The sequence below is a fragment of the Nanorana parkeri genome, unplaced genomic scaffold, assembly GCF_000935625.1.
Source record: "Nanorana parkeri isolate BGI_ZX_2015 unplaced genomic scaffold, ASM93562v1 scaffold44, whole genome shotgun sequence".
Taxonomy (NCBI): Eukaryota; Metazoa; Chordata; class Amphibia; order Anura; family Dicroglossidae; genus Nanorana; species Nanorana parkeri.
Genome location: NW_017306312.1, coordinates 1362586 through 1384378, shown reverse-complemented (window position 1 = coordinate 1384378; position 21793 = coordinate 1362586). Strand labels below are relative to the sequence as shown.

Genomic DNA, 21793 nt, shown 5'->3' with positions numbered 1-21793 from the left:
TCCTAAAATATGGCTTCTTCATACAGGCTGTCTCCCCAAGCTGTTGTTTACAAGATTAAAGGAAAACCAATTGCTGGCAATTGAAATGTCATTTTGTTCTTTCTAAATGTCAGTTTTGCTGCAGCAGGTTCTATATATCGTACAGATCCGCCACTTCACAGGCAGATTAAGGGAACCCCCAGGCACGTTCAGTACAGCGCTGCATGACGGAATAAATGTCAGTTAAAGTACCGCAGCGCTGAATACTGAAAAATGGCCTGGATGGGAAGGGGGTTTAACACCGCGGATGTCAACTGGTTAAAGGAACTTTTCGTTTTTATTGTGTCCATTTAAGCAATGTTAAAATCACTGCTCCTTTAAAAGTGTTTTTTTTTCATTGATACATGTCCCCCAGGGCAGTACCCGAATCCCCATACACCTTTTTTATGGCCAATACATTGCATATAAGGCTTCAAAATGGGGACATATGATTTTCAGAGTTCTACCCCCATAGACTTACATTGAGTTCTAAATTCGAATTAGAACTTTTTCCATGTTCGAAAGTTCGAATTAGGACCGAACACGGGGGTGTTCAACCCATCACTAGTTTTAATGCACTGGCAGCACATTCATTTGAATAGGCTGCCTTAAAGTGACACTAACCTAAGGAGTTAAATCTTAAAAATGCATTCAGGTGCCATAACTATTAACAAAAATGTATCTTATTTGTGTATCACTCGGCTGTAGATCCTCAAATCATCTCAGAATTGGTGCTGACACTGTCCTTCCTTCTGGAGGGTGGCTACTTTTGTTCCCCATGGTCCCTGTGTGTGTTGTAAAGTAGTCATCGCTCCAAGCTCACTCCTGTGATGGACTACAATCTCTATACAAATTAGCAAACTAAATGAGATTTGAGGATCTCCAGCCGAGTAATACATAAATAAGATACATTTTTGTTAATAGTTAATGTACTTGATGCATTTTGAAGATGTAACTCCTGAGTTTAGTGTCACTTTAATGCAAAGCATGTTAATGTGCAAAAAAAACACGTTAACACATGTGCACAACACACTAGGATGCCAAGGTCTGAATGCACCTTCCTGAACGTCTTATAATAGTACCTCTATGTGTCTGTATAACAACCGTATTTTACTGATATGTAGTCATCTTTCTTGCATCTGATGTGTGGGACTTCACACATAAGTGTGAATAGAAAGTGAAGCTTTGTAACATACCCCAATCCTTATAGCAGTAGAAACATGATAAGTGTGTGTATCATAACTTACAGCGAGGCTCGCTTCACATCTGCTGCAGTAATCAGATATGTGTGTAAAGAAAAAGACAGCAGAATGAATAAGTTGTTCTGCTATAGCTTTACAATGCTGGGGTCTTGGGTTTGACTCCCATCTGCATGGAGTTTGCATGTTTCTGTAAAGTTCTCCCCACTTCAAAAAAAAAACAGGTTAAATGTCCTCCAACCAATCTAGAAAGCTTGATATCTGTAAAGTCTATACAGGGTTAAGGTGCCCATACACCTGCCGATTATCATACGATAATCACGGGTGATCCCGCGATCGTACGATAATCGGCAGGTGTATGGGCAGCGTGCGACTGCTTCTACTGTAAGGTCGCACAACTTTCGTCTTCCGAGCACGCTGAAAAACCTGCCGAAAATTGTACGTTTTTCGGCAGGTTGGTGGCATACTCGGAAGACGAAAGCGCACACTGCCCGCTCAGCATTGCAATCATCGGCGGGGATGGCCAAGATGGGCAGATCGTACAAAATTTTAATGACCTTACAACCATCGCAAAACGAAAGCCGTTGTAAGGTGTATGGCCAGCTTAATTCACAAAAGGGTGAAGAGTTAGGAGAAGTGAGCAATCTAGGACAACATAGCTGGTTTGGAAACATTCTCCAATTCAGCTCACTTTCCAGTTCAGCTATGTTGGCCCAAATCACTTCTAGTGCCTTCTCCAAACTCTTCACTCTTTTGTGAATAACCCCCTATATATTTTCTAACCTTTAACCTCCCTGGCGGTATGATTCTTTTGATTTTCGTTAATTTTTCGCCGCACATTTTTTTCGGATTTTTTCCGGTTTTTTCCCCGAATTTCCCGCCGGTTCCGCCCCCATGCGACGCGTACGCTCGCAAGGGACGGAACCCAGAAGACAGATGCCGGCGCCGGCCTGGAGGACACCGCGCGGCTCGAGGGACAAGGTAAGTAAATACTGTGGGATATTCCCGAGTGTAGCTCAGGGTATGGAGAAGTAACCCCAAGCTACACTCGGGAATACCGCCAAGGAGGTTAAGAGTGTTCTGGCTTTCAACATAATGTGCATGGATCCTAAATGAAGTCTAAAGATTATCGCCATAGCAGACCATGTGACTGCTTTGGGGTCCATAGCTGTCCAATGGTTTATACTGGTAGCAATATTTGGTCAATACATCAGGATCAAATATAGTTTTGATGTCACCAGCACACCAAAAGGATTTCAACAAAGTCCATTTAATGACAAATTGCCATTGCCAAATACAAGCGCTTTTCGGGGCCTCAAGGGTTCCCCTTCATCAGGCTCAGAATGACAATTACGCTTGTAATTGAATGGCAATTTGTCATTAAATGGACTTTTGCTGAAATCCTCTTGGTGTGCTGGTGACATCATTGCAAATTTCGTGTTGTTCACGGTGCCATCCGTGGGCACTGCAAGCACCCACCTGCCTTTGCAGGTTTACTATTGTTTCAGTAAGGAGTGCAGCAGGATACCCACTCCATAGTTTTGGGCAACTATACTAGTGCTATGGAAGCAAGTAATATTCTGTATCACTAGAACAATTGCCATTGAGAGAGTGACATGAGAGGCACAGGGCCCCATCACACATAGTTACAGCACTGATTAAGTCATATTAAAGGAGAACTATGGGGTTAAGGCTTTTCCCCATAGTTCTCCTTAGGGTAACGGGAGGACACAAACTAGCGTCCTCCCGTCACCCTAGGCTCAGTATACCGCAAGCTACTGAGACGCCGCAGCTGAAGCGGATCCCGACAATTATGTCTGGATCCGCCCAGCTGCGTGACTGACAGCTGGCTCTGCCTATCTAGAGGCAGAGTCAGCTGTACCCTCCCCATCCCCGTCCGTTCCCAGTCAGCGCTGGCGGATCGGAGCAGGGGGAATCCAGCCGTGACAGGATCAAGAGGTGAGCGAACGCCGGTATGTTTTCCCTCACCTCCCGATCTACTAAGCCGACTTGTGACAGTCTCATTGTCACAGGTCGGCTAGGACTATGAGGTGAATGAAAAGCACTCACCTCATAGTTCTCCTTTAATGAAGGAAGTTTTACTTGACAAATGTAACATTTTATATTCTTATATATTTATTGTACAATTTGTATTTATTTATTTTTTAGTTTGGAGGGAGTGGATTAAATGTTGAAACCCACCAGTTATTTATGTTTTATTGCTGTCTGTATCCTCTAGACTTGGTGATTCTTCTTCCAGTGGGGACAAATGTTCCAGTTGCATTTGAGAACCTCTTTTATGTCCTGTTGTGTCTCTCAGAAAGGAAATGAATCCTCCCAACTGGGCAGACAGCAAAACAAAATCTGAAAGCAGTTATAACTATCCCCTACACTGGCCAAAACTTGAAAAAGAATGGTTAGAGGTACACTTTAACACAGTAATGAAAGACATATGTAAAGCTCTACATTTGGAAACTAGCTGAAATTCTTCAATGGCCATACCCTCTAAAATTTTCTGTCGCTGCTAATCAGACATGTGCAGTGGGTAGGAGGCATTTTAGCCCATTCATTTTTCAGTTTAAGTGTATTTGAGCTTCCAGCATTTCAATGGGAATTATGTCAGGACATGGCTGTTTTAAAAAAGATTCTTCCGTTTACGCAATTTCACTGTTGTCTTCGGTGTTTTAATTCAGTATCATGTAGCATGGTAACTTGTATCTGTAATAAAATAAGTCAAGGCAACTGGACTTGCTGTGCTTTTCTTGAAGACGTTTCACTGGTCATCCAACCAGCTCTCTATTCTGAATTGAGAAAGCTGGTTGGATGACCAGTGAAACATCTTCAAGGAAAAATACAGCAAGTCCAGTTGCCTTGACTTTTTTTTTTACAGATATACCATGAGCTGGATGAATGAGAACCTTCACAGACAAAAAGACAAGTCGTGTTAGGTAGTACATTTCAGGGGTGAATTTGACCTGCTTTGGTATAATGTATGTTAAAAATCTCACACCTTTTGAGACATAAAAGTAGGTGACACGTGGAATCCTGATCAAATGTGGGTCCTGAAGTGACACAGGTTGAGAACCACTGCTTTAGAGTATTTACTTACCTTTTACTCCCTCACTACTAATGTTTTGCACACTTTTGTTCCCAAATGATGTGCACAGACCTGGGGGCTGCCCCCAAGCATTGCTTCATGGGGATGCAGGTAGCAAAGAATCACGGTAAGAAAATTCCCTTAAGGGTCTCTACAGTAAACAGAACCAGTTACTTTGTTCAGGATAGGCAAAGTATTATTTTATTTTAATATTAGAGAACTATGGGGTTAGGGCTTTTCCCCATAGTTCTCCTTAGGGTAATGGGAGGACACAAACTAGCGTCCTCCCGTCACCCTAAGCTCAGTATACCGCTAGCTACAGCTCGAGGTATACTGAGACGCCGCCGCTGAAGCGGATCCCGACAATTATGTCTGGATCCGCCCAGGTGAGTGACAGCTGGCTTGCCTATCTAGATCTACTGAGCCGACCTGTGACAGTTTCATTGTCACAGGTCGGCTAGAACTATGAGGTGAGTGAATAGCACTCACCTCATAGTTCTCCTTTAAATATGAAGAAACAATCCTGGTTTGGAAGGGTAATGAAAACAGGATTATCTGAATTGGATAGGTAGTTGATGATCACCCTTAAAAAGGAGGGGAAATTAAAGTGTAAAAAAGGTTACATCTACAAAACATGCACAATTTGTATATTTCAGAAAAGCAGCCTTCTGTTTAGCGGTCCTTTAAATATCTGTCCTGATAGTGAAGGAGTTTAGAAATGTGTGCAAGCAATACCTGAATGGCTTGTTGAAAATAGTGTCCCCAGATGTAGAAAACCTATCAAATCCTGCTACCCAGGACAATAGCTTTGATCCATTTGGTTTAAAAGTAGAGCTAAACCCAAGGACTAAAAATCACAAAAGACTTTTTGGTATTACAATACCATTTGAAAGTGACACTAAATTCAGGAGATAAATCTTAAAAATACATTCAAGTTCCCCAACTATTAACAAAAATGTATCTTATTTGTGTATCACTCGGCTGTAGATCCTCAAATCTCTGAATTGGTGCAGACACTGTCCTTCCTTCTGGAGGGTGGCTACTTTTCTTACCCATGATCCCTGTGTGTGTTGTAAAGTAGCCACGGCCCCAAGCTCACTCCTGTGATGGACTACAATCTCACGTTTAGTTTATCAATTTCTATTGAGATTGAAGTCCATCACGGGAGTGAGCTTGGAGCGGTGACTACTTTACAACACACACAGGGATCATGGGTAAGAAAAGTAGCCACCCTCCAGAAGGAAGAACTGTGTCAGCACCAATTCAGAGATGATTGGAGGATCTACAGCCGAGTGATACACAAATAAGATACATTTTGTTAATAGTGAAGGTACTCATTTGTATTTTGAAGATTTAGCTATCGAGTTTAGCGTCACTTTAAACAGCTTGCTCACACTAGGTGCATTGATCAGAGCCGGCTCAACACAAGGGAGCATAGAAAGCAGCTGTTGTCTATGTACCCTGTTTATACTATATGGGTTTGGTGGTGTGTGTTGCAGAGAAATGCAGCATGTCTACATTTTACACAGCATAGTGCACATCACTGCAAGTCTGCTGGTGTGAACAGGCCCTAAACCTGCAGCTTTTTCGATAAAACGATAATTTCTCTTTTAGGTCACAGGAGCACATTTACTAATGTAATCCTGTGACCCAAAGTCAGCACATAGCAGGCTACTGCCCTCTATTTGCTGACCGCACAGAGCCACGCTGCAGCCAGGAAAGATCCCATTGACAGCTGGCTCTGCCTCTCTAGAGCCAGCTGTGGCCGCCCCCTCCCTTCTGCCCCACCAATAAGTGCTGGAGAAACAAGGGAGGAGAATATCCCTGCGGTAGGTGGTGACTGACAGTCACCACTCTGCAGGGAGAAGACAGTAAGCTGCGCAATCAGCGGTTTGTGATTGTTTAGTTCTCGAGCTATAGAGCCGACATGTGACAGCTGCAGTGTCATACGCCGGCGCTAAGTATTGGGAAGAGTACATTTTATGCTCTCAATACTTCTCCTTTAAAGGACCTTGTTTAGACATTTCCAGTTATGGAGTGACAACTGTCCTCCTGCACCCTGTCACATGCGTCCATGTTGAAGATTACAAGTTGCTCTGCAGGCACACATTGTGCAGTTATGGTCCATCATTACCCCCACCAGGAAGCTGTTACCGAGCAATATTATGAAACCAATATTGGAATGAGTTCATGTAAACAGGAAGTGTCCAAAAAAAATCTTAAGATCAGCAGGACGGAGATGCAAAAGAGATGAAAATAAAAAAAAAGGTGGGAACAGTATTTTCTTAAAAAGCAATTGTTTATTATGGCCAGTCCTTTTAGCACCAACCTGAATTTTGCCCACTTAGGGTTTAGATTTACATTACGCAGTAAAGCATTTAGGTAAAACCAAATATTGGTAAAGTAACTCTAGCTCCACATTAAAAAGCAAAAGGGCTCTCTGCACAAGATGAATACTCCCGGGTGGGCAACCTCCAGCTGTGGTGAAACTACAAATCCCACAAAGCATTGCAAGATTCTCACAGCCATGACTGAGACAGATGCATTATGGGATTTGTAGTTTCACCACAGCTGGAGGTTCCCCCCACCCCTGCTTTAGAATCAGGCACACTTCTGGGTTGGATGCCTTGACCCCCTCTGTGTACTGCAGTTCCACACAGAAGCTGCTACAGAGCAGTGACATAGCTGGCTTGCAGGTGGAACCAGAAAGCGGACATTTCTGGAAGCGCAATTTCTTAGCAGCCCTAGCTCTTCAAGAAAACAAAGATTGGAGACATGGGTGGCAGGACAGGTATGTACAACTAATCTGTTACAGGGACCTTTTCGATGAAATGCTTTTTACCTGGGGATGATTGCTTTAAAATAGGTTCTAGCAGCCTTTTATTTCCAGGAAAACAATAACAGCTAAAGCAACCAATCAAAAGCCACAATAAAAAAAAAAAAAAGAAAACTCAAAATTGAAAAGTAAAACATTTACAGATTTAAAGATATTTTACTTTATTTTTTTCTTAAAATCTACCTATGCAGCAAAATTCCACCTACATGCATATTACAGAAATATACCATAACGAAACACATAGGAGCAGGTATAAAAATGCATTATGTTTAAACAAAGACAAATTTTAACCTATATCATGGTAGCAAATTAATGGAGTATAATTTTAAGCCAAAAAACAAAACAAAAATTAAACACATGGAATAAAAGGGAAAAAAAAAACAAAAAAAAAATGCCTGATTCTGTGTACAAGACACAGTGTTTCACATCATATACAGTTGTGATACAGTTCAATTTGGTGAGGATATCTGATTGCAAAGTGTTCCGATAACTGGTGACGGTCGGGTGGTAGGGGTGTATATAGATATATATCTTTAGAAGCAAAACACAACTACAACAAAAAATTTACAGACCACGGTCTCATTCTTCCAATAATACAAACTTTAAAAAAAATAGAAAAAAAAAAAAAAAAAAAATTCTGATTTTTCCTCTGGACAAATTTTAACATAGTATATGTACATACCCACAATAATTTTTTTAGTTATGCCATAATGAGAAACAAAAAATGTTTTGACAATGTATAACAACCTACTTTGAGCCTGACTTACAAAGCCCTGTACAAGCTGATATTCATGCAGTGGAACAATAATACATTAAATTTCAAGGGCTAGAATGGAAACGATACAGCCGATCAAATCTGGAACCCTAATGATGTACTTCACCAGTTGTCACATGTCAATAAATCTTCCTTTACTTTTCAAATGTAAACAAACACAACTGAACAAATAAAAACATTCCACTGGCATTGTGTTCGGTGTTCTTTTTCTCTATAACTTACATAATGAAAATAAAACTCTGAACACCACCACTATTCCCCTGTGCTAAATGGGGGAAAAGTGCGGATATAAAATATCCTAAATCTGAATCACTTTGCTCATAAATATAATGCATACATTCAGTGATTTAAAGGCAATTCACTTTTGTGAAATACGCAACAAAAAAATCTGCTCAAAAAATAAAAACGGCCGCTGAATTAATTTATGACTGGCAGACTGACTATCCAAGTTACGAATATGAAAACAACAAAGTCGAAAGAAAGAAAATAGTGTTTTATTAAACTACCACACTGTTATAATACACTTTAAACATACACTTTAAAGGTAGCTTTTAAGCTTGAGGTGTCATAACAATAAGAAAGAGACTCAAACAAAAGCCTGTAAATAGGTGAACTGTTGTAGGTGCTGCAGTCTCTATTCATTTATTTCACTACGTCTTAGAAAAATGGTATAGACCTTACATACCTGCAATTTCACTTTGTATTTGTACATGTTCTATAGTTGAAAATATAAACAATTGTTAAAAAATAAAAACAAAAATACAGCAACATAAAAAAAAAAAACATATACATATTTATCATCAGGTACATGTATTCGATACATACAATTTTAATGGGTAGAAGCAAATAGGTTGTTTAAATGCTGATTCACCAACTAAGTTAAAAAGAAAAAAAAAGAAAAAAAAAACACCCTTGTATAATTTCCTGTTTCCCCATGACTAGGATTTATATGCCTTGTTTCACTATGGAAATGGCTGACTGAAATCATGTTTGCATATGCTAGCCTACTTCATTTACAATGATGGGTTTGATGTCGGAGATCGAAAGATGTGCTCAATGACAAACTATTCACTAATTTTTGGTCCACCAGTGTTCAAGAGAAGTGGGTGCTTTTTTTTTTTTAAATTGCATTTAAACCATTGGAAAAAAAAAAAAAAAAAGCTTCAACCTACAAAGTTTTTTTTCAACATTGGTTATATTGCCTTCATGACTCAAACATTAAGAAGAATTTGGCAAATACATTTTATGTGCATGGCTTTTAATTAAACACAGTCTCGACAGTGGCTGCTGTCAGGTTAAAACCTTGTAGAATTTATTTTTCTTATAGTTCTTTACAAGAGAATTGCTTAAAATGTGTACACAGGATCACCGAATTAAAACAAAATTGGTTGTTATCTTGTAAGCGGAGGAATGGCGAAAAAGGGAGCCGGGTTATGAGTGCTGCTCGATGTGATTTGTCAGTTATGCATAATAAAAATTCCAGTCATCAAGAAAATTACAAAATGTCATAACATAATTTCTTTGTGACCCATCAACTTTGTTATCTTACAATAGATAAATACCAACATGTTCTTAGTTTTTTTTTTTTTTTTTTACACTAAACCACACAGGACTGATGCATTTGGTTAGACTACCATTTCCATCTGTCAATGTTATTTATACTTGTATGTATCATGGTAAAATTTCATCAGGTCTAGAGTTCCAAAAGTACCTACAAAAGCCATGCAATTTTACCATTTGATCATACGTATGGAATAGCATACAAAGTAAGGCATTTCAGTGTCATGTATAACCAAGTTACTGTCAATCCAAAAAAGTTTGCACATCAATAAAAAGATATCTAAGAACTCAAGAACAAGGATTTGCTTTTTCTTCCACTACTGTATAAAAATAACCACAATTAATAGGCGTCGTATGATATTTTACTCAATTGTCTCATTTCCAGAAACTGTGACGAGCTGTAAGGGAATCTCGGAATTGGAAAGGAGATCTTGGTTGCTGGCATTTACAGTCCCTAGGCCGGATACAGTTCCCTGCTGAATGTTTGCAAGGATAAGGGTTGTACCTTCGGCAGTTATCAATGTTTCCTCTGGCTTTGCTTCTATGGATGCCAGTACGGCGCTGCTGGCATGCATGCCTTTCTTATTCTGATGGGTTTTAATGTGTTTGGCAAGGTGATCGCTTCGCATAAATCGTTTGGAACACTCTGGACACACAAACTTCTTTTCACCTGTTGGATTGAAAACATTGTATTGCTTTATTTGACGTATCAATGTATTAAAGCTAGAGCCGTAGAATGCATTTTCACAATTTACAAAGATAAAACACAAACCTGTGACCAGAAAATCTTTTTACACTTCTATTAACTGGATGCACACAGACACTTTAAAAGCATTAAAACGTTTCAGAGAACTGTACTGCCCTACCAACCGAGCAGCAGCAGCAGAAAGTTCCAAGGCATCACCGATTTTATACTTTTCAACCAGGAACCCTTAAAGATGATCTACGTGAAATATTTTTGAATAACCTTTGCAGTGGGGCTACCTCCACACTGCAAGGGTTAAGTGCTCGTTTGTGTCTATGGACAAAAATAAAGATCTACTCACCCAAAGCTCCGAGCCTGCCGTCAAAGCTCTCCCTCCAGCCTATCACCTCCTCTGCCCATTGGAATCTTACTCGGTGTCTTCACATCTATGCACAGTGTATAGATGTGATGATTTATGGGACCTTAGACGGCTCCAGAGGGGGGAGAGACATGAAGGACCGGTCTAAGAAGAAGCCGGGGCTTGGAGCGTTGCTCGAGCATAACTTTGTTTAACCTAGACACAAACGAGCACTTCTTTGCAATGAGGGGGTAGCCCCACAGCAAGGGTTAATAAAAAAAATCCTTGGTAGTTCTTTAATGTCTTGCTAAAGATCTTGCTTTAAACAAAATTACAAATATCAAATCTATGTGCATAAGCATCAAAATCTGTAAACTGGTTTGCTGTGCCATGCAGGTGTCTATGGCTATCCGTGTTGGTAAACTTCTGTGTGTGTGTTTGTGCCTACCATTCATAAGTTTAAAGTGACCCTTGCCCTTACACATGCAGGGCAAAAAGAAAAGACTTGATTTCCTAAACAACATACACTCAACATTCCTCACTCCTGTGCTGCTCCCACCACCAGGACTGGGAAGGGGGGGGGGGGGGGATCTTGTGTAAGCCCCAAACTTGCCTATGAGAGCTTACATAGGACTAGGCACTACTTCCCTGGCCCCATGTGACCACGCTATCACATGGGAAAAGGGAGGCGAGTAACATGCTGCCCTATACCCGGAGGTATCTGGCATTTTACTTTGCTCCCACAGGACGGGGATAGTTGAAAGTTAGGTGACCCTTTTACTTTGTCCTACATGGGCAAAAGAAAGATTAATTTTAGTCAGAACTGGTATATTATGAGGTACACTGTAGTCTTCAAAGACATTATAGATATCAGGACCAACCTCTAATCACATCCTTGTGTATCTAGGTGGTCACTGAACTTTTATCATTTATAGTAAAACTAGTAAAAGTGTGGATGTTCATTGAACAGGCTGAAAAGAGAGGAGCACATCACTGCAGTGGGGGAGAGTACAGAAGTGTGCTTTGGCACAGCGGAGGAGAGTGCTGTGGCATGAGTCAGTGGCACATTAGGTGGGGGAATGTGGGAGTGGTGGTGAGAGCAGGGAGACAGAATGGGCATCGGGCACAGTGGTGAGAGCAGTGGTGGTGATGGGGTAGTACTTCTGTGTAGTATTACTGTGAGGAGCTGTCAGCTGTAACTTCAGATGTAGTTCTCCCTGCCAGCAGCAGATGTCATGTGGAGGTGCTGGTGGTGTGAGCTTCCAGGCCTGAGATTACAGTGCCGTTAAGCTGGGTGTTAGGGAGGTGGCCGTGAGCTGAAGAGGCTAGGAATTTGGTAATTTCCTATTGCAACACACTTACCTGCTGCAGGGACAACTCTGGATGTGCTTCCCTGCTGGAAAAGGCTGTTGTGGTTAGTGCTGGTCAACATTTAAAAGTACCATGCATGTGTAGCAGCGATGCAATGTTATTACTAGGGATGCACCGATACCGATACAAGCATCGGTATTGGCGGCGATCCCGAGTATTGCTTTATAATATAAAGCCAGGTATGCATAATTGGATACAGCTGTGCCACACTACAGAGTGTTCATGTTCTTCATATTAAGAAACTGACCTAAAATCATGATTTTGTATTGCTTTAGAAAAAATGTGACCTGTCCCTTTAAGAAAAAGTATCGGTAATTGTTATCGGTGAGTACTTGAAAAAAAGTATTCGGCCTTAAAAAAGTGGTATCGGTGCATCCCTAGTTATTACCCACCTACTACTACTACTACCACCCTGTGAATGTGCCAGGTTTTGGTGCCGTTTTGGGTAAACCCCTACCCACATAAACCCCAGAGCAGACCTGCCGTTTAGTTGCAGTGCTGATCTCCTCTAACCTCTAGCGATCCTTGCACATACCAGCAATCATCTGCCAGCACAGGAAGTCTTCGATCACTCCTGTAACTTATTTGTGGCTGCAGCATGTCACTTAATACACTGAAGAAAGTCACAAATAAGTCCTCAGTAACAGGAAACTTCCTGTGGCGGGAGATGATTGCTGCTGTGTGCAGGTCACTAAATGCTGGGCAAAGGTCCCACTTCCTATGCATACCAACCCATAGACAGATCAGTCTCCTAGCCCCATATAGTTCTACTGCACATGAAGTAGAAGATGCAATGGCCTCAGGGTAAACATTGTGGCAGAAGGCCAGTAGACAGTGACAGCAGAAGAGGGGAAGGGAGGGATAGATCAGCACAGAGGGAAAGGGTGAGGAAGTGTTCAGAAAATACTGAAGTTTCCTTATCCTTTATTATGCGTTTTGTTTTTGTTATACTGCATAGCAATTCTTTTAACCCCTTCGTGACCGACGACGTACATTGTACGTCGCCAGCATCGGAGCTGTTTAAACTCTGTTTACACTTGTAAAGCCGACTGTCGGCTTTACAACAGAAGCGATTCTGGCGACTTACCTGTCGCCAGATCGCTTCTGTGTCCCGAAGGGGCCGCCCCCCCCCCCCCGCCGTGCTTCCCGGGCTCCGTTGCCCCATAGGGGCACGGCGCCCTTGGTGTCCGCGGGGAGCAGGTCGATGAACTTCCTTTCATCGATCCCCTCCCCGTTCTATGGGACCGGGAGCGATGCAGATTGCATCACTTCCGGTCCCTGGGCTGTCAGTTCTGGGCTCCTGCAGCCCAGCTATAAGCTATTGAAGTGCAGATCGCACTTCAATAGCTTATTTCCAGTGTAAAGGTGACACTGGGGGTCTTTTGGACCCCCAGCATCACCTTAAAGAGTACCTGTCACCACCATCTGATATCACATGGGGGGGATTGTAAGCCCCCCCATGTGATAGCAGTCAAAGTAAAGTAAAAAAACACATTTTAAATTAAAATAAATCTAAGAAAAAAAATGTTTAAATCCCCCGCGCGTCACCACGTAAACACGCGTCGGGTGCGCCTACGTATGAAAACGACGAACGCGCTACACATGTTGGGTATCGCCGCGCACGCCGGAGTGAGAGCAATCATTCTAGGGCCAGTATTTTGGGGTATCTCTAAATTGATGACCTGTGTGGGCTTTTAAAGCGTCTATGGACTTTTTGTAAACTGGGCATGTTGGGTATCGTTTTACTCGTTGTAACCTCATCTTTTATATTCATTAAAAAATTGGTATTTTATTGTGTTCTGGGTCATTTAATTAAATTTGTCACTAAATTTGGGGGTTCAATAAGGAGTTGCGCTAATATTGCGCTACATAAAAATTTGCAACTACCACCATTTTATTCTATAGGGTCTTGTCATTCAGAAATTATATGTTTGGGGGTTTTAAGTAATTTGCAGGCCTAAAATGTGGAATATAACATGGGTGCAAAAAATGGGAAAAAGGCCTCAGTCATGAAGGGGTTAAAGAGTAAAAGTCTCCAACCTACTAAACTGCTATAAAACATATTTGCAAAGATGCCAAACCTATAGCAGCTGAGATCTCCTTGATTCTGAACCTCCCTGCCTCCCAGAACCCGACATTGAACCCCCAATCCCCAGATACTGAACTTTCCTGAGAGCCAGCACACCTTTGCCTCTCAAACTTTGCCACTACCCCACTCTCCTACTTCTTCAGAGACCTGCCGAGAGGAGCAGAGGCAGCGCCTAAGATTTCTGGACTCTGCACCCGCTTCCTCCTCCCTCTGAGGACACAACCTCCTTCCCAGTACAGCCTGTAGGTCAGTGGGGCAAAGGGGTAGATGGTGTGGGATGTGGCAGCCATCATGTAGAAGTCCAAAACCCAAATGTATTCTTTATTTCTTGTATTTTCAAGGCAAGTGTTTTATTTGAGAAAAAAAAAAAAACTCCTCCCTCTTGAACTATTCAACATTTTATATTTTGAACATGTAACCCCTATATCAAGTTAAAACTAATCTCTAATTTAACTTCCTGAATTATTCCTTTAAAATAAGTATAGGGTGTACACTGCTCCATGTATATACACACACATACACAAAATTGTTCTGGCATTACAAATCAAATAATTTTGCCACTGATATTTTTACACAAATCATAGAATGTTTATTTAAAAAAAAAAAAATCCAAAACACTCTTTACCAGTATGTGTTCTTCTATGTCGTTGCAGCTCATCACTTCGGGTAAACCTTTTGCCACAAAACATCCAGGTACAGACAAAAGGACGCTCTCCCGAATGCCAACGAAGGTGAGCTCGTAGGTGTGAGGTCTTGCCATACACTTTAGCGCATCCTGGGATGTGACAGATGTGTTGTTTTTTCTTTCCAAGATTGGTGCCCCTAAAATAAAAGTTTTGTAAAATAAAGATCGTTATGGAAAATCAGTGCAATCCACTTTCCCGTATCGCAGCTCTAAGGTCCTGGCTACGTCACCAGAGCCCATTCAAAACAAGGAAGTGGGTTAATAAGAACGAAGGTCATAAATCTTTTATTAGGACATGCAGATATTTAGGGATCAGTATGCAGAGCTGCATGCACAAGGGATTTATATGTTTGGGGGGAAATTTCTGCTTTAACTACGGATTAAATCTCTACCGTTGTAATAACCAGCTTTTTAATGGTGTAATTTACGTTCCACAAGAATAATGTGGTGGAAAAAAATAAAAAATCCTTTGGACAATTTTCTGGAGTGAAAAATTACTTCCGTGTGTCTTAAAATGTTTGGCTTTAATTTTAAACGGAATTTGTATTTTTTTTTTTTTAAAGTAAACCTGTGGACAAATGAATAAAGCTTAAATGTATCCCAGAACACAGGGACACTCTAACCCAATAGCAAACAGTTGGGTGTTGATGCCGTCTCATTTGTCCCCCTACTGTAGTTCAGGATACCCTGACGTAATCTACAAGAAACTGACACTGAGATTAAATGTAAACAATATTCTAATAACTAAACCTGCATATGAAAAGGAATCCACAATCTGCCCCACTCCCTCATAAATTTTATATGCCCCATCCCAGATGTTGGATCAGGCAATCAACTCATTTCTGCAAGCTGCAGCCAAAGCCGTAATGTCACTTTTACCGAGAGCTAGGCCGTGCTTTACTAAACATATGGTACTCTACAACACTAGGTATTGTATAAAGTCCATCAGTGGTTTTCCTCTATTCACTATGAAAGAGAACCATACACGCATTATACTTTATGGCCAAGTTGCCAGCAAAAGCAAAACACTGTCCACTGATCTGAAGTCAGTGCTGGAATATATAGAATGTTTTTCACAAAGGAGCCAAAGCTTCGGCTAATTCTTCGGCTCAGTTAGGCGGCTGCTGCTGTACAAGCTATTCATAATAGGCCGTACAGCAGCCGAATGCATATGCTTCGGCTCAACTGAGCTGAACACAGCTGACGTGGACTGTCCTCCCTGCAAATGTAAATAGGCGAAGCTAGCGGTGACATCACCGCTAGCTCCACCCATTTGCTATCATGCAATGACAGGCTACTGTCCTCCGATCATTTAAGGACAGTAGCCTGTCGTCCGATGACAAATGGGCAGGCCGGCTGCACCCATTTGTTTTGATTTGGCTGGGACCTCAGAAGACCTATATGACAGATGCTGCCCAAATCAAAACAAATAGGCGGAAGCCGTGATGTCACCATTAGCACCACCCATTGTTTACTTTTTGCTGGCTTCTGTCAAACAGGTCATCCTGCAGAGCCAGTTCGCCGGATGCGGAGAGGTCAGCGGTTGTCGGCTTTTTAAAAATTTTGACGAGTCCACGTCGGATAGAAAAAGTTAGAAAGCGAGGTAAAAAAAAAAAGTGAATACATTTTACACAATTAGTTCTAATATATAAAAAGTGTTTAGTTGGCATGAAAAAAAAAAAAATCACATCAGCATTAAACCTCACTAGTGAGAGCAAACCATAGATATGGAGAGTACAAACCTTCCAGCTCCATCTTTGCAGTTAGGACAAGTACATGCTACTCTTCTTAGCCTTTTCCCCTCTTGATTTGATTGGTCAAGTTCATCATCAACAACTTGTACTCTCAGATGGGTTAAATCATTGGTGTTAACTGTAGAATCCCCGGTAAGCTGCCATTCCTCCGGATCTGGCTCCTCCTCTTTAATCCGTATAGCTGGGAAGAAACGCAAGCAATAAGAATTAAGTTCTTTATAATAACCATTCCTTAATACTGAAGAAAAAAAAAAGAAATGGCAAAATGCAACCATTACCGATTTGCTCACAACTATACAATACACACTGAGGACTTAAAATGCAACGTGAAACTCTAGTTTCTCCAGCAAAAGTAAAAATAGACACAAAATGCAGCTTTGTGGCAATACTGACCTTAAGTCCAGTGCTGTGCCCGGAAGAAAGGCCTTTCCACCGCCAGTCTTCCGGGTTTAGTGACTCATTTAATCCACTTTCTCTAAGCCCAGGCTGTCATGGACCAACCCCCTGGGGGGGAGGCTCAGAGTTATTACGGTATTAAAAAGAGAACTATGGGGTAAGTGTTTTTCCCCATTAGTTCTCTTAAGCGTCAGGGGAAGACATACACTAGCTTCCTGCCGTGACCCAAAGCTTGCGAGTATAAATCGCAAGCTACAGCTCGCAGTATACTGAGACCGATGCAGCCGGGACAGATCCCGACAACACTGTCGAGATCCACCCAGCTGCTTGAATGACAGCAGGCTCTGCCTATCTGGAGTCAGAGCCAGCTGTCCCCGCCCCATCCCGTTCCTTCAGAGGGGGATCCCTGCAGGGAGCGGTGAGTGACAGTCACCGCTCTCTGCAGGGAGATGATCGAGAAGTGAGCGAGAGACGGTATGTGTTCGCTCACTTCCGGATCTATTGAGCCGACGTGTGACAATGAAATTGTCACACGTCGGCTCGAAGAGGATGACTGATTTTCACTCCCCTCATAGTTCTCATTTAAGCGTACTCACACATGATTATGTGAGCGCTATTCAGTGCAGAAGGCTCCTCCCGCAGCAGTCACCTCTGAAAAAGAGGAAGGACCTATTAAAGTCACCAGACTGACCAGAAGACCCTTTGAAAAACAGGTATGCAATAAAAAGTTTGATTTCAGCTTTCCCTGTTCGATGCAATGCGTTTTCCCCATCTACAGAATAGGGAAGAGCCACCAGAAACGTAATCCAATTCCATCAAGCCAATGGAGAGTCGTTTATTTAGCCATCGTTGTGAGCTTCTTTACTAACCAACATCTCGTCAGTAACCCCTAGAAAACACTCTAAAGAGGCTTGCTCATGAAATCACATAGGACATTAGCCACTATACCTACTGTCCACACAGATAGCTGTATATTTCCAATTTTATCATTATATTCCTTAATGCTTTATAGTAGTTTAAAACTTACAGAAGAGCAAAGTGACAGACATCATTTTTTTATTATACCATTAGTTTTTAAGTCTACTGAATCGAGTTGTACCCTATGTAAAAAACAAAAACAAAAAGAAACAGTGAAGCCTCAGGTAAACTTTATAACAAAAAATGATTTGAAAGTTTACAGCTGCTGTATGGAATAGAAATAAAAGGATAGCAATGCTTTAGGGAGATCGCCAAGCTAGGTCCATACTTCAATTATCCATCTGTAATTCTGCCCGCATTTGAGTGCTCCCGGAAGTGTGCACATTGCTTTCTAATGCAATCCATTTTTCCATATTCTTTGCCTGCAGCATACACCTAAAATACTTAATCCACCGTCATACATTTTCCAGAAGGAGAGTCTCTGGCTGATGCACAGCTCCATGATGTCACAGAGTGCACAATGCAAATATGACTTTTAGGACTAGGGCTGAAAACAATGATTATTTTCATAATCTATAAGCTGGCCGATTATTTTTTCTATCAGATTAAAAAAAATACCATTTTTTATTTAAAATAAAATACACAAATGCAGTGTTACAAAGTTTACTTCAGAATAAAACTGCAAGCACAAATTTTTGCAATTGCACAGCATTGTGGTACCGTGTGTTCCAGTGAGGCCGATCACACTGTGGGTGGGGTGCCATTGGCATGAATGGCACTGCAACGCACCTCCCGCAGAATTTGTCAGGTCAAAGACGAAAATTACTTTCCCTCCTATCTTTTTTTTTTTTTATAATTTTTTTTTAAATAATTGTATTGTCAGCACATGGGGCTTGAATAGCTTCAGCCAGGGAATGACATCAGGGCCAGTGGCAAGATTCGGCCGATGGCAGCTGAATGTACATACAGCTAGTGGGCTGGTACAATAGCCAGCCTGCTATTGGCCATTTAAAATTGCAATAGCCAATAGCAGGCTGGCTATTGCACCCACCCACTGCTTGTTGTGCCCTCCTCCCAGCATGGAGGAGAGAGCTAGGGGATCCAACCAACTAATCCATAATGAAAATAGTTGACAACTATTCTCATCATCGATTATGGATTAGTTGGTTGCAACCCTAATCAGGACTGAAACTATTTCAAGTATTCTGCAGCATAGAAAGGAATGGGTTGGTGTGGCTTCCCCTTTCACTGTCCAGTCACAAGCTGGGGCAAGTCCAGGAACTGGGTGTGTTGAATGATGCTGGTCATCAGACTGAGGACATCTAGTGGCAAAGTACTGCAGGAGAAACCTCTGGTTTCTGGCTGTAAATATTGCAGCAACAGCTGGTTTTGTTATTTTACATTAACTTTAAAATTCTCTTCAAAAGTGATGTTCTACACAGAAAAGAGTAATAGTGATGTACTAACTGCAGAAATCTATGAAGTTTCAATGTCCTACAATCAAGTCATTGAAAAATTAATTCTGATTGGCCCATGATGCACTATATTCTGCGTCTTCAGTTGCTGGAGCAGACTTCTGATCGTATGACTGCCTTTTCTTTTTTCTTTTAATTAAGTTAATACGACAATGTCCACTTAATTGAGAATTAAAATGCACTTGAGTTTGATATATGTGCTTCTCGTAATCAGACTTTAAAGTGGTAATCTACAAATTAATCTGTGCATAGCCTTGTTTTATACTGTGAAGCACTGTAATTAACGACAATAAAAACATGAGGCGAACTAAAGTGAACAAAAAAGGAGATGCATATTTATTTTGTAACACTTTTATGACATTTAAATGCCTTGAAGAACAAGTGCACTTAAATGCCAAGAACTCTGAAGGCATAATTACAAGTAGAGATTACTGCACTACACACTCTCCTCTAAAGCCCAAACTCAAATTTTGTACGCATTCTCCACTGCATCTCATGAGGGGGGCACTTTTCACCCAAAAAAATGGTCTGAAAATCTCGGCTTATACTCGAGTATATACGGTAAATGCGATTTGTCCTCACCGTTGCATCCTTTTCCTGGAGTCCATTGAGGGACACAGGAAATCCTTTACCTTTTGGTTTATACTGCTGCCTACAGGAGGACTGGATACCAGCAGACACAAATTGTAGGCAAGCCCAAGATAACCCTTACTACCAACATGCCTCAGTTTTGCAGCAAAGCAGTAGGGAGAGAATTGTCAAAACACAGAGGGGTGAAACCTGGGTTACTCAATTAAATAAAAAAATAATTTTACTAGGGACGTCCCGATACCACTTTTTCAAGACCAAGTACTTGCCCCCAATTACTTGCAGATACCAATTACCAATACTTTTCTTAAAGGGACATTTCTAAAACAATACAGACTAATGATTTTGGGGCAGTTTCTCACCAGACTGCGTTCAGAATCTGGACACAGCCTGGTGACAAACATATGTAGTCCAGATCCCACCAGGCTTGCTTGTTGCGTCTCTGCAGCGCTGCATATAGATTTCACCAGTGTTGCATATTGCGTCTCTCCAGAGCTGCATACAAATGTCAGCAGGGCTGCATATTGGGGGTCTCCATGGCTGACAGGTGCTGTGCGGAGCGAGTGCCGAACGGAGCGAGTGCCTGTCTCGTACCCGCTCCAAGGCTGTATTCACGGTGTGGGGCTGCCTCAACCATTGCCTGCGCAAGGAAGGAGGAGAAGGGCATGTGGGACCTGGCAGGCAGTGTCAAAGACCGCTACTGTCAGGTCCCCGGACCTGCGCAGGACCTGAGGCAGCCGATCAGATTTAAAAAGGCCAGTATCAGGCTTCAGTATCGGGGCATTTTCACGAGTACAAGTACTCGTGAAAATGCCCTGCATCGGTATCGTGACATTCCTAAATTTTACCATACAAAAAGTTAAAAAATATATTTTCTCTCTTCCGTTGGAGGGACACGATGCCTTTAATATTTGGGACATCCAAAAGCAGTTTAACTGAGGAATGGGCAACACAGCAAACAATAGCCAACAGGTCCAAGAAAACCACAAAAAACAACTTTCTTCAGTTTAAAAAGTCACCTGAAGGACTTTGAGCCCAAAGCTGGCACCAGATGAGGCCAAAATGTCAACCAGGTAGAACTTGTGAAATCTGAGAGGCAGTTTCTTGATGCCAAAAAGCCTAGGAGGCACCCAAAGATCTACTTTGATGGGGGAGGGTGGAACCTGATCCTCGAGACTATAAACTTGGATGATAGTCTGCCTAAGCCACCTAGAGATCTTGAAATGAAAGGAGGAAGTGCTGGGCCTCAATACTACTTTCCTATGCAACAGCATAAAGTATTCAGTACAGAAGAAGTATACTCTCCTTGCAGATGTGATGGCTACAGGAAAAGCCTTCTTATTGTTGCAAGTAGGGAGATGAAAGTCAAACCAGCAGTTTCTGAAGATCAGTGAGAACTAGATTCAGATCCGAGGGAGTCACAGGGGAACAGAAATGGGGAGACCCCCCTGCACAAAGGTGTTAAAGAATAAGAGGCCAATCGTCCCATAGAAAACAGCTTCAAACCCCCCAACAATGATATATTCTCTGAAAGCAGAGGCCCTGTACAAGAAAAAAAGATGCTAGCTGCAATTTATGTTGCACGGTATTTGTGCAAATGTTTATCAAACCAGTATTTTTAGGATAAAATGCACTAAAATTAAATTTAGTGCACAGAAACAGAATATAATACCCAATTTGTTTATAAAATATAAAAGATGGGGGTCAACTCGAGCAAATAGATAAAGCCTTACAATTGTGTGCACCCGTGAAAGCCAAAAAACAACAATACCCCAAATTTTCCATAGGTAACGCTTTAAACACTTTTGCTCACTGCTCATCAGTATAGTGATAAGTGACTTACGGCCCTAGAACTATTGCGCTCACTCAGACATTCACTGCGATATGCAACGTGTGGCGCAATTTTCGTTTTTGCAAGTCGGTGCACTCGACACGTGTTTGCGTTGTGGACGTGGGAGGGGGTACGTGGGAGGGGGTACGTGGGAGTGG

At 41.7% G+C, this 21793-nt stretch overlaps 1 protein-coding gene across 1 annotated transcript in view; it reads right to left on the bottom strand.

The window, feature by feature from the left end:
- Nucleotides 1-8842: 8842 nt before the first annotated feature.
- Nucleotides 8843-21793, bottom strand: part of SP3 (Sp3 transcription factor) — a 36619-nt gene continuing 23668 nt past the window's right edge. The window contains exons 4-6 of the mRNA XM_018572524.1: nucleotides 16416-16608; nucleotides 14614-14810; nucleotides 8843-10155 (exon numbers count right to left, since the gene is read on the bottom strand). Coding sequence (XP_018428026.1) covers nucleotides 9848-10155; nucleotides 14614-14810; nucleotides 16416-16608 — 698 coding nt within the window. The 3' untranslated portion in view covers nucleotides 8843-9847. The remainder of the gene's footprint in view (nucleotides 10156-14613; nucleotides 14811-16415; nucleotides 16609-21793) is intronic.